At 42.1% G+C, this 13733-nt stretch overlaps 1 protein-coding gene across 4 annotated transcripts in view; it reads left to right on the forward strand.

Annotated features, from left to right (window-relative positions):
- Positions 1-13733, forward strand: part of LOC122543231 (interleukin 11 receptor subunit alpha) — an 89616-nt gene that overhangs the window by 25440 nt on the left and 50443 nt on the right. For all 4 annotated transcript variants that reach the window (XM_043681737.2, XM_043681992.2, XM_043681816.2 and 1 more), the window contains exon 2: positions 10386-10476. In XM_043681737.2, the coding sequence (XP_043537672.2) occupies positions 10386-10476 (91 nt within the window). The remainder of the gene's footprint in view (positions 1-10385; positions 10477-13733) is intronic.

The following is a 13733-nucleotide window of genomic DNA, read 5'->3' on the forward strand; positions in this document are numbered from 1 at the left end:
TCTTCCTGGCTGCTCATCCTAACCCTAACCCTAACTTGACCCAGTGTCTTGACGAATGGACCTGAGGGTGCCCTGTTCTTGCAGGAATGCAGTAATAGTAGCAAGTCCCAGTAAAGCATTGTGCAAAGCATTCCAGTGACATATTTGTATATGAATGCTAGGAATCGCTTTCTGAACAGGCTTGCATGATCTAAGGTTTTGATACTGTTGTCTTGCAATAACGTATTATTATTTGATATATGAAAGAGAGTAATGGGAAATGTTAGTTGAACGATGCAACATTAATGTAAGTGTTAAACATGTAAACCTTTTAAGCTAAACTCCTGTGATCCAATCTTATTATTAGTTTGTTTCATTGACATTTATGAAAAATCTTATCTCTTCATATTGCTGTTAAAATGATTGCAGTTTGCACTTTTTGCTAGAGCATTTTGACACAAGCAATTTAAGACCCATGTGGCAAGATGCAATCAATATTGAGGTCAGTAGAGGGAATAAAATAAAGCTGAAGAAATAGTGAGCTATCTATTTAGACTTTGTCTGGAAATGGGAGAACTATTTTTTAAAAAAGTGAATTTTTAAACTGGCATTCTTTTACAGCAGAATATTTTGGAATCCGAATAGATTAACCCTGAAGGCTTTTCATTGTTTTTTGAAGATGCTGGTTTATAATGGATCAGAGGTACTGAAGAAATAGGTGTTGATTTTTATTTTGCAGGAATTGAGAGTTTCTAATCTTTTATTCCAAAACTGCAGTGTTGCAGATATTGCATTGTCTTTTTGCTACCATGCCCACCTGGTAGTGAAATGTCACATCAACAGTTATAAAAATAGAGAACAAGTTTTAAACAAACTTCAAAGAAAAATATTTTGTGAGGGTCCTTTAAAGTAGATTGATCTATTTTTGAAAACCCGGTATGGCATGCATTTTAAATGCAATGTTGGAAAACCATCAAAGAAAAATGTTAGTGTCAATTCACTGCCAAGATACAAAATGTCTTTAAACTCTGAAAGATTGCAACAAGACATGTCCTGACTTATTAATGCTCAGTAATAATAATGTAGAGAAGACCATTTAGCAGAGAATTTATGAACAACATATATTAATATCATGCATTTTAACATAGAAAATGTTCCACGGTGCTTTTGCTGGAGAATAAGAAAAACACATTGAGTTAGAAGATTGAGTACTGATCAAAAACTTTAAGGGGGAGAAAGCAAACTAACGTTTCAAGTCTAGATGACTTCATCAGAGCTGATGGAGTCATCTAGACTTGAAATGTTAGTTTGCTGTCTCTCCATGGTTGCTGCCTGACCTGTTGTGATCTCCAGCATTTTTATTTTCAGTTCAGATTCCAGCATCCGCAGTAAGCTGCTCCTGCTTTGTTAAAGGGGAGAGGAGAGTGTTGTGTGTGAAGGAGTTTAAAGGCGGACACTGATGAGTATACGTTTTAGGTTTCACTCCAATTCTTATGTGACTGAATTCACAGCCATTAATAGTGGGGCAAAGGAACAGGAGAATATATGATGGTGGAGTCCTTTCAGATGATGCATCAGTATCCCTGCATGTTGATCACCAATTAGAAGAAGTACTGAGGTTAACAAGAGCACAGAATATTCTCTGGGTGGGGACTTCAATGCCTATGATCAAGAATGGTTTGGTAAATCATTACTGACCTGAGCTGGATGAGATCTAAAGGAAAGAGCTACTGATCTGGGTCTCAGGTGTTTGGTGAGTGAATCTACAAAGGGAAAAATATACTTGGCCTCATCCTCACTAACTCCCAGTCTTTGATGTCTTTATCTATGACTTGTATGGCTAGGGGTAACCACATTAAGTCATTGAAGATGAGACTTCACCTCCACAATGCTTTCCTATTGTGATGTGTGGTACTACCACCATGCTAAATGGGATAGGTTTTGAACATCAGAAAAAAGGAGTAGAATATTCATCCCTTCAAGCCTGCCCCACCATTCAGTAAGATCGTAGCTGATCTGCCCCAGATCTCAACTTTTTCAGGTGGCCTCCTCATACCCTCACCACCTCGTTCAAAATTCTATTGGTCACCTCTTTAAATACTTTCAGTGATGTAGCCTCCCCAACTTTGTGTAGAGAATTCCAGTCACTCACTCCGCTTCTAGGAGAAGAAATTCCTTTGCATCGCAGTTTTTCGAGAGACACGGAGTATTGGAACAATATTCCCAGATCAAGATTTCCTACTAATGAAACATCTTCTCAACTTCTACCCTTTCCAACCCCCTCAGAATCTTGTATGTCTCAAGAAGTTTCTTTTAAACTCCTTTGAATAAGTATTCATTGATTCCTGTTCAGCTGTTCTTGGTAAATCAATCCCTTTACACTGGATTCACCGGGCTGATTTCCAGTATATACTCTATTAAGTACAGGACCAAATCTATACACGATACTCAGGGTGTGGCCTCAGCAACATCCTGTACAGTTGTAACAAGACTTTCCTATTTTTAAATTCCAAATGCTTAGCAACAGAGGCCAACTTTTCATTTGTTGTCTTAATTATTTGCTGCACTTGTTCCCTTTGTGTTTCCTGCACAGGATTGCCAAGATCCTTTTGAACTGTACTTTTTCTTTGGAGTCTCTTGGCATTAAAATAAACATCTATGTGCTTCCGAACCAACCGTTTCCTTGGTCATATTATTCCAATGCTACCACAATGCTGATGCTTATCTAGCAATATGGCAATTTGTCCAGATATATACCATCCACAAAAAGCAGGATAAATTTTGGAAGAAAACTGAACTCTCGAGGTGAAGTGAGTGATTGCCCTTATTATCGAGGCACACTTGATTGAATAGGATCTCAAAGAATTTGAGTAAAACTGGAGTCAGTGAGAATGAAGAGTGTGGGAGGTTACACGTGTGAATATTTGACCACTGAGAGTTATACATAGCACAGACGAAGATGATTGTTGAGGGTACCTAAATCAAATAGACTGCAGTGGCTTAAGAAGGTAACTCACCAGCACTTTCTTAAGGGTACCTCAGGATGGACAATAATTGTTGGCCTAGTCAGCAAGGTCTACATCCCATAGGAGTTAGTTTAGTTGAATTGGTTGGATGGCTTGTTTGCAATGCAGCGATGCCAACAGCAAGGGTTCAATGGCTGCACTTTGAGGCTAATATGAAGGATTCTACTACTTGACTTCTCCTCTTGTCTGAGGCATGGTGACCCTTCGGGTTAAATCACCACTGGTCATATGTTGGGAAGACCAAGGTGACTTTTTACATCCCATTAAACAAATCTTTTTTAAAAAATCATCTCTGCTGTGGGACAACTCTGCAGGAGTTCATCAGGATGGTGTCCTACACCCACCTATTTTCAGCAGTTTCATCAATGACCTTCCGTCTGTCATAAGGTCAGAAGGAACGATGTTCACTGTGCAATGAGAAATGTTCATCATGATTCATGATTCCTCAGATACTGAGGCAGTCTGTCTAAATACAGCAAGAACTTAACAATAATTGAGTAGGAATGATACAGTTTGTATAATACAAGTGCCAGGCAATGACCACCTCCAACAAGATGAGTTTTAACCATTTCAAAATGACTATTGCTAAATCCCCCACTACCAACGTCCTGGGTTACTATTGACTGAAACTGAACTGGACTAGCCAGATGTATATTGAGAGTACAAAACTGGTTTAGAAACTAGGAATTCTGAAGCATGCAACTTCCCTTGACTCCACAAGGCTTGTTCCCCTCAAGGCACAAATTCAGGTATGGTAGAGAGTCATGTAACATGGAATCAGACCCTCCATCCAACTCTTTTATGCTGACTACATTTCCCAAACTAAACTCTTCCCACTTCCCTGCATGTGGCCCATATCCCTCTAAATCTTTCCTATTCATGTACCTGTCCAAATTTTTTAAAATGTTGTAACTTTACCTGCATATGCCACTTCCTCTGGCAGATTATTCCATATATGAACCACCCATTGTGTGAAACAAATTGTCCCTAAAGTCCCTTTTAAATCTTTCTCCTCTCACCTTAAAAAATTATACCCCCTAGATTTGAACTCCCCCACCATATGGAAAAGATTTTTGCTATTCACCTTATCTATGTCCTTCATGATTTTATAAAGCTCTATAAGATCTCCCCTCCAATTCCTATGCTCCAGTGAAATAAGTCCTAGCCTATCCTTATAACTCAAACCCTCTAGTCTCAGCAACATAGAACATAGAACATACAACAATACAGCACAGAACAGGCCCTTCGGCCCACGATGTTGTGCCGAACATTTGTCCTAGCTTAAGCACCCATCCATGTACCTATCCAATTGCCGCTTAAAGGTCACCAAAGATTCTGACTCTACCACTCCCACAGGCAGCGCATTCCATGCCCCCACCACTCTCTGGGTAAAGAACCCACCCCTGACATCTCCCCTATACCTTCCACCCTTCACCTTAAATTTATGTCCCCTTGTAACACTCTGTTGTACCCGGGGAAAAAGTTTCTGACTGTCTACTTTATCTATTCCTCTGATCATCTTATAAACCTCTATCAAGTCACCCCTCATCCTTCGCCGTTCCAACGAGAAAAGGCCTAGCACTCTCAACCTATCCTCGTACGACCTATTCTCCATTCCAGGCAACATCCTGGTAAATCTTCTCTGCACCCTCTCCAAAGCTTCCACATCTTTCTTAAAGTGAGGCGACCAGAACTGCACACAGTACTCCAAATGTGGCCTAACCAAAGTCCTGTATAGTTGCAACATCACTTCACGACTCTTGAATTCAAACCGTCTGCTAATGAACGCTAATACACCATAGGCCTTCTTACAAGGCTATCCACCTGAGTGGCAACTTTCAAAGATCTATGAACATAGACCCCAAGATCCCTCTGTTCCTCCACCTCACTAAGAACCCTACCGTTAACCCTGTATTCCGCATTCTTATTTGTCTTTCCAAAATGGACAACCTCACACTTGGCAGGGTTGAACTCCATCTGCCACTCCTCAGCCCAGCTCTGCATCATATCCAAGTCCCTTTGCAGCCGACAACAGCCCTCCTCACTATCCACAACTCCACCAATCTTCGTATCATCTGCAAATTTACTGACCCACCCTTCGACTCCCTCATCCAAGTCATTAATAAAAATTACGAACAGCAGAGGACCCAGAACTGATCCCTGCGGAACTCCACTTGTAACTGGGCTCCAGGCTGAATATTTACCATCTACCACCACTCTCTGACTTCGACCGGTTAGCCAGTTTTCTCTCCAATTGGCCAAATTTCCCTCTATCCCATGCCTCCTGACTTTCCGCATAAGCCTACCGTGGGGAACCTTATCAAATGCCTTACTAAAATCCATGTATACTACATCCACTGCTCTACCCTCATCCACATGCTTGGTCACCTCCTCAAAGAATTCAATGAGACTTGTAAGGCAAGACCTACCCTTCACAAATTTGTGCTGGCTGTCCCTAATCAAGCAGTGCCTTTCCAGATATTCATAAATCCTATCCCTCAGTACCCTTTCCATTACTTTACCTACCACCGAAGTAAGACTAACTGGCCTGTAATTCCCGGGGTTATCCCTATTCCCTTTTTTGAACAGGGGCACAACATTCACCACTCTCCAGTCCTCTGGTACCACCCCCGTTGACAGTGAAGATGAAAAGATCATTGTCAACGGTACTGCAATTTCCTCTCTTGCTTCCCACATAATGCTAGGATATATCCCATCAGGCCCGGGGGACTTGTCTATCCTCAAGTTGTTCAAAATGTCCAACACATCTTCCTTCCTAACAAGCATCTCCTCTAGCTTACCAATCCGTTTCACACTCTCCTCTTCAACAATACGGTCCCTCTCATTCGTAAATACTGAAGAAAAGTACTCATTCAAGACCTCTCCTATCTCTTCCGACTCAATACACAGTCTCCCACTACTGTCCTTGATTGGACCTACCCTCGTTCTCATCATTCTCATGTTTCTCACATACGCATAAAATGCCTTTGGGTTATCCTTGATCCTATCCGCCAAAGATTTTTCATGCCCTCTCTTAGCTCTCCTAATCCCTTTCTTCAGGTCCCTTTTGGCTATCCTGTATCTGTCTGAACCCTCCACCACCATCAACATCCTGGTAAATCTTTTCTGAACCCTTTCCAATTTAATAACATCCTTCCTATAGGAGGGCAAACAGAACTGTACATAGTACTCCAAAACCTCGAGATGACATCCCAACTCCAATACTCCTTGGGCTGAGCAATGAAGGCAAGCATGCTAAATGCTTTTCTTGACTACCTTGTCTAACTGTGATGCAATTTTCAAGAACTATGTACTTGCACCTCTCTGTCCGTCAACACTCCCACCCAAGGCTCTACCGTTAACGGTATAAGTCTTACCCTTGTTTACTTTACCAAAATGCAATCCCTCGTCTTTATCCAAATTAAACTCTGTCTACCAGTCCTCAGCCCATTGGCTCAATTGCTCAAGATTCCTTTGTAATCTTAGTCAACAGTGAAGGTGGTTATCTACACCACCACTTTTGGTGTCACCCACAAACTTACTAACCATGCCTCCTAAATTCTCATCTAAATTGTTTTTATAAGTGACAAACAAAAATGGATCCAGTACCAATCCCTAAGGAACACTGCTGGTCATAGTTCTGTAGTCCACAAAACAACCCTCCACCACCATCACCCTCCGTCTCCTATAGTCAAGCCAATGTTATATCCAGTTAGTAAGTTCTCCTTGAATCCCATGTAATCTAACTGCAAAACCTGTGCCCACACCTCCCCCTTACCTCCATCCAAGGCCCCAAAGGAGTCTTCCACATCCATTAAAGTTTCACCTGTATGACCATGTGTCGTTTACTGTTTCTGTTGCTCCCGATACGGTCTCCTCTACATTGGGGAGACTGGACGCCGACTTGCAGAGTGCTTCAGAGATCCTCTCTAGGACACCTGCACCAATCAACCCCACCACCCCATTGCCGAACACTTCAACTCCTCCCTCTCATTTCACAATGCAGGTCCTGGGCCACCTCCAACGCCACTCTCTAACCACCTGACACCTGCAGGAAGAATACCTCATCTTCCACCTGGAGACCCGACAGCCTCATGGCATCAATGTGGATATCATTTCCCCTCTTTCCCCCCCCCCCCCCCCCGATCCAACATTCCAACTCTCATCACTCTCTTGACCTGTCCTACCTGTCTATCTTCCTTCCCACCTATGTGCTCCATGCTCCCCTCCGACCTATCACCATCACCCCCACCTCCTTCCACCTATCACACTCTCAGCTACCTTCCCCCAGCCTGATCCCATTTCCATTTATCTCGCCACCCCCTCGGCTCACAGCTTCATTCCTGATGACGAGCTTTTGCCCGAAACATTGACTCTCCTGCTCCTCAGATGCTGCCTGACCTGTTGTGCTTTTTCAGCATCAAACTCACAACTATAATCTCCAGCATCTGTAGTCCTCACTTTCGTGTAATCAGTCTAACATGCACAACCTTGTCACAGGCTTTACTAAAGTCCTTGTAGACAATGTCTACTGCTCTGTGGTCATCAATCTTTTTCGTTAAGTCCTCAAGAAAGCTCAATCAACTTTGTGGGACACAACTTCCCCGTACAAAGCCATGCTGACTATCCCTAATCAGGCTTTCCGTCTCTAAATACATGTAAATCCTAACTCTCAGAATCTCCTTCAACAACTTACCAACCACTGATATCAGACTCGCAGGTCTATAGTTCCCAGGCTGCTGCTTACAGCCATTCTGAAATAAAGACACAACATTAGCCACCCTTCAGTTCTCTGGCACCTCACCTGTGACTATAGATGATACAAACATCTCTGCTAGGGGCCTTACAATGTTTTCCTTAACTTGGCACCATGTTCTCGGATACTTTTGATCAGGTCCTGGAGATTTATTCACCTTCATATTTTTTTAAGACCTCCAGCACTTTCTCTTCTGTAATGTGGAATAGGTTACTCCCTACTTGCCTGGATGGGTGCAGCTGCAACAACACAAGAATCTTGACATCATCTAGGACAGAGCAGCCACTGATCAACAGACTATCCACAATCTGAAAGATTCACTTTCTCCATCACCAATCGGGGCAGCAGTGTGTACCATCTACAGGTCACACTGCAACCAGTCACCAAGTGTTCTTTGACATCATCTCCAAAGCCACGATGTGTGCCACTTTGAAGAATGAAGCCAGAAGATCCATGGGAAAACTTTCAAGTTCCCCTCCGAGCCTGACACAGTCCTGACTTGGAAATGTACAAAGGAACCTCGATTATTCGAACGAGATGGGCAGGCAGTATTTTGTTCGGATAATTGATTATTTGGTTAACTGGTTCAATGCCTCTCCTCTGGGACTGGCAGTTTTCTGAAGTTTCTCTTTTTCCTCGCTCTGCCTGCCTTGCTCCCTCTCTGTCTCAGGGTTTGTTTCTGAGCAGACATACACTTGTGTGAAAGGGACCTGCAGTGTTGACAGTGAACACTTGCTAAGTCTGCTCCCCATTCGGGAGACTAGGCAGCAGCACACTTCATAATACCGCCCCCCCCCCCCCCCCCCAGAATGGAGATGGCCGCCAGACTAGACAACAACAGCAAGATTGCTGCTGCCTTTGGGGGGGGCGGGTGAAGTGCGCAGGCACACACACACCTTTTTGACAATTCCCACTCTACCCTGTACAGGGTAATGTTGGGGAGATTATCTGGGGAAGGGGGGTTTAGGGGGCACTCCTGTGTGGAATGCCAGGGTAAGTGTGGGTGGAGAGGGAGGTTGGCGACAGTGCCTGGGCTCCCATCGATGTCCGGGATTGTTCTTGGCAGCATTTCACTTAAGTCAAATTTACTTTTAATCATTGTAAACTAAAAGCACGATCAGTGTTGATAACACCTCTTTGATGTAATGTTTTTATCGGGGCCTTGAGATCATTTTCAGATAATCCGAAATTCGGATAATTGATATTCAGATAATCGAGGATCCTCTGTATTCTTTTAGTATTGCTGGATTAATATCTTCCATCTCTCTTCCTAACAGCTTCTGGGTCTACCTCATGGCATATGGACTGCAACTGTTCAAGAAGGTGGCTCACCACCACCAACCTGAGGGCGATTAGTGATAAACACTAGCCTCGCCACCGAACCTGTGCCCATATTCTGTGAATGAAGAAACAAAATATTTGTATATCAATGGAATACATATCTAAGATTTTTAAAAATTGTAATAGAATAGACAATGTTTGTAAACTCATCAGGTAACACGAGTGGAGAGAAACCGGTTTAACTTTTCAGGTTAACAACTTTTTATCAGAACTGGAATATGCTAGAGGTAAACCACTTAAAATTGTGTATGTCGAGTAGGCTGTAGTCTTAACGTTTTTTCTTTCACATTTAAAACGTTTAGCAATGGGGATGCTGTTCCATGGAACTGTAGAAATGTAGTGATGCGTGCAAAGAAATTGTGTTAGTCTCTCCTAGTGAGCCGAGTAAACTATGGCCTATAACTAAAACAAATTTGATAAAATTAATCTGTGCTGAAACTAATCCTCTTTGAGAGTTTGCTTATTTTACATTTGGGTTAAGGTGCATAATGGTTCTCAATACTATTCTTTAGTCTAATTTTGAAGTAAATGGAACTTCAGGACTGGTGAATAACTTGTTATGCAAATAAAAGCAAAATATTGCAGATGCTGGGAATCTTAAACAAACAAAATTTCAGCAGCTCTGACAGCATCTATTGAGAGAGAAACAGCATCAATGTTTTAAGTTCTGAAGAAGAGTGATACAGCACTTGATGTTAACTCAGTTTCTATCTCCATAGATGCTGCCAGACATGCTGAGTTTCTCCAACATTTTCAGTTTGTTGTAATAGCGTGCTGTGTTTCAGGATGCTTTACTGTTTAAAGGATATCGTTGATTTTTACTGCTGTTCTTTATGGAGGTTACAATGCTCTCTGTATTCTATTACCATGAGGTATAATTTATAAAGATGAAACTTTAAAATCCACACTTGGAAGACTAATGTGTAAAAATACCGGCAAAATAAGTCATCCAATTGTTTTTCCTATTCCACCTGATTGACAACTGAAGTCTTAACATCGGAGTGTAAAACACAATTCTTTCCCCTTTCATGACATTTTTAGGAGTACAGCTGTACTAGTGTTTACCTCTCAATTTGTGATAATAAAAAGAAAAGGTCAGTACTTCACATAATGTGATAACATCTAACTGCTAATATGTGGTATAAAGTAATTTGTGTACCCATGTAATTTCTGAAGGTCAGAAGTATTTTTATCAAGGCATAATTTGAATTGATTAGGTTTTAAATATGTTTGACCATGTTTTTAGATAATCTATTGTGTCTTTTGTTTTGTTCCCATTTCAGATGATCGCCTTTATCTCTTGCCTATGCCATGGAATCGTTTTGGCCTCCATTCTTTTGACTCCAGCTGGAGTAGGAATTTTTGGAGGGACTGGTAGGTTTGCTGGATCTTCGGTTTGGTGGGAGGTATTAGAATATGCTTTTGAATGACTTCAAAGTGTAAAGCAACTCAAGTTCTCAGAGACAAAAACAGAAGTTACTGGAAAAGTTCAGCAAGTCTGGCAGCATCTGTGAAGAGAAATTAGCGTTAACATTTTAGGTCTGGTGACTCATCCTCAGAACTGATGGTATTTAGGAAAATATTAGTTCCTATGCAGAAGATAGGATGGGGGGGGGGGGGGGGGGACAGGGTAAGGAGTAAAGGAAAGGTGGGAATAGATCCCAATGGACAGACAAAGGAGTCGATAATAATCTGCCTAGGAGGGTGAAAATCTGTTAATGGGGACTGTGTAAGTGACTAACAATACGTAGTGTGTAATGGCAGGCTGTGTGATGGGAAACGGGGCTAGGACATAGGAGAGTTCAGGCTCTAAAATTATTGAACTTGATATTGAGTCCAGAGGGCTGCAGGGTCCCCAAGTAGAAAATGAGGTGTTCTTCCAGCTTGCGCTGAGTTTTGCTGGAACACTGCAGCAGACCTGAGACAAGAGATGTTGGCCAGGGTACAGGATGGTGTATTAAAGTGGCAGGCACCTGGAAGCTCAGGGTCATTTTGGAGGGCAGAGTGAAGATGTTCTGTAAAGTTACACTTGGTCTCCTCCACACTGGGGAAACAACATTGTGAGCAGCGAATGCCTAGATTAGATTGTGGGAAGTGCAGGTAAGGTGCTGCTTTACCTGAAAGGTATGTGTGGGCCCTTGGATACTGAGGAGGGAAGAGGTAAGTGAGCAGGTGTTACTCCTTCAGCGGTTGCAAAGGAAGGTGCCATTGGGCTGTGGGGGTGAAGGAAGAATGGACCAGGGTGTCCTGGACGGAATGGTCCCTGCAGGAGGTGGGGAGGGAAGGGGAATATGTGTCTGGTGGTGGCATCTCACTGGAGATGGCGGAAATGGTGCCAGATGATCTTGTGGATGTGGATGCTGATGGAGTAGTAGATAAGGACAAGGTGAACCTTATCACTGTTGTGGGAAGGGGAGGCTGTGAGGGCAGAAGTGCATGATTCCTGTAGAGGAAATACATTCCCCCCCCCCCCGCTCAACTTCTGCAGGGACCATTCCCTCTGGGACACCCTGGTCTACGCTTCCTTTTACTCCCAACACGCACCCACAGCCCCATGGGCTGAAGGTGTAACATCTGCCCATTTATGTCCTCTGACCCCAATCTCCAAGGGCCAAACTTACTTTCCAGATGAAGCAGCACGTTACCTGCACTTCTCACAATCTAGTCTACTGTATTCACTGCTCACAATGTGATCTACTCTACACTGGGGAAATGAAGGGTTGACTGGGTGACTGCTTTGCAGAACATCAATGTTCTACCCACAAAAAAGACCCTGAGCTGCCATATGGCTGACACTTTAAAACACTACCCTGTTCCCTGGCCAACATCGCTGTCTCAGGTTTGCTGCAATGTTCCAGCGAAGCTCAGCGTAAACTGGAAGAACAATATCTCATTCTCCACTTGGGGACCCTGCAGCCCTCCAGCCTCCATATCGAGTTCAATAATTTTAGAGCCTGAACCCTCCCATGTCCAAGCCCCCTATCCCACACACCAGGCCTTGTTATCACATCGTCTGCTATTACACGTTACCTATTGTTCGTCACTACAGTCCCCATTGACAGCTATTCACCCTCCTAGGCAGATTGTTATCCTTTGTCTGCCCAACTATTCTTCTCTTTCATTGGGCTCTATCCCCACCTTTCATTTACTTCCTACCCTCTTTTTTTTTTTTTGTTCTCGCCCCCCCCCAATCCTACCTTCTGCATAAAAACTGACATTTTCCTAACTACCATCATTTCTGAGGAAGGGTCACTACTCCCAAAATGTTAACTCTGATTTTTCTTCACAGATGCTGCCAGATCTAGTGAGCTTTTCCAGCAACTTCAGTTTTTGTTCCTGATTTGCAGCATCTGCAATTCTTTCAGTTTTTATCAAGTTCTCAGAGGCTTGGGTGCAGCGCTAGGGAATAATGGTTTATTTGATCATTTTTCTACTTCATTAGCAGCTTTGTTTCAGCTATAAGGTGGGGAGAAGGTGGATATTCTTTGGTAATCTTAGCAGACATTTGGAAATATCCATACAAAAAGCAGTGGAAATGTGAAAAGAATGCACTCTCTTAAAGATACAGAAGATTGTCAATTATAAAAATACAGTAATGAATTGCTTCCACTCCAACATGTTTCCTCAAATAGAATGAGTTAAGGGCTTTTGGACAAATTATCTTGCTTAATCCTATTGTATTGTCTCTCTAAGTTTAAAATCTGTGTCCACTGTCAGCATCACTATACACATTGCAGAAAAAAAGCTGAAAGTAAACTTTTTTTAAATGTAAAAAGAGGATGAGTTGACTTGAGTTCAATCAATCTTAACTTGTATAAAATATAGTCTGTGACATAACATGATCATCAACTATGTTCATGATGAAGTAATGCAAACTTTTAAAAAAAAATGTTCTTCAAAAACTGACCCCTTTTTATAATGCTTTTTTGCAGAAGTTTATATCAAATGTTCACTTTAACGCATTTTATTCAACGCTGTTTATCAAAAGTTGACACTCTCTGGTAAATGCATTGATACTTTGAATAAACACAGTATTATTGAAGTAAGCTAGCATTTGTCAAATTATCTGCAACATTAGCTTTGAGCAGAGTGCATGTTAAGGAAAATAATGCTAAAAGATTCAGTTTGCTGCACTAGATTTTAATGTATCTTTACAACAGCAAGTGTTAAATGTGTTTACATAGTGCCTTTAATGTAATAAAGCATCCCAAGCTGCTTCACAGGCATTATAGAACAAGCCATAACAATTGAGGACAGATGATCAAAGACTGAGTCAACAAGAGAGGTTTTAAAGAAGGAAAGCAAGGGAGAGCAGCTTAAGAGAGGCTCCACACCTCAGGCTCCTGAAAAGGGAAAGCACAGCTATCAACATTTGAGCAGTAATTTCAGTGATTTTGAAAAGTTCAGAATTGGAGAGGGCAATTACCTTGAAGAATTGTGGGGGTCAGAAGAGATTAGCAAGGCCATGGAAATATTTGAAAGCCAGAATAAGAATTTTAAAATGGAGGTCTGTCTTAATCAAGAACCAACATACATCATTGAGCTCATGGGGTGATGGGCAAATCACCAGATCACTGGTGGTGATTGGAGTTTGGTGTTTGTTGATGCATGGGCGTCAGAATTTTAGACAT

The sequence above is a fragment of the Chiloscyllium plagiosum genome, unplaced genomic scaffold (genome assembly GCF_037043375.1).
Source record: "Chiloscyllium plagiosum isolate Xiang-an unplaced genomic scaffold, Cpla_swu_hap1 HiC_scaffold_1, whole genome shotgun sequence".
NCBI lineage: Eukaryota > Metazoa > Chordata > Chondrichthyes > Orectolobiformes > Hemiscylliidae > Chiloscyllium > Chiloscyllium plagiosum.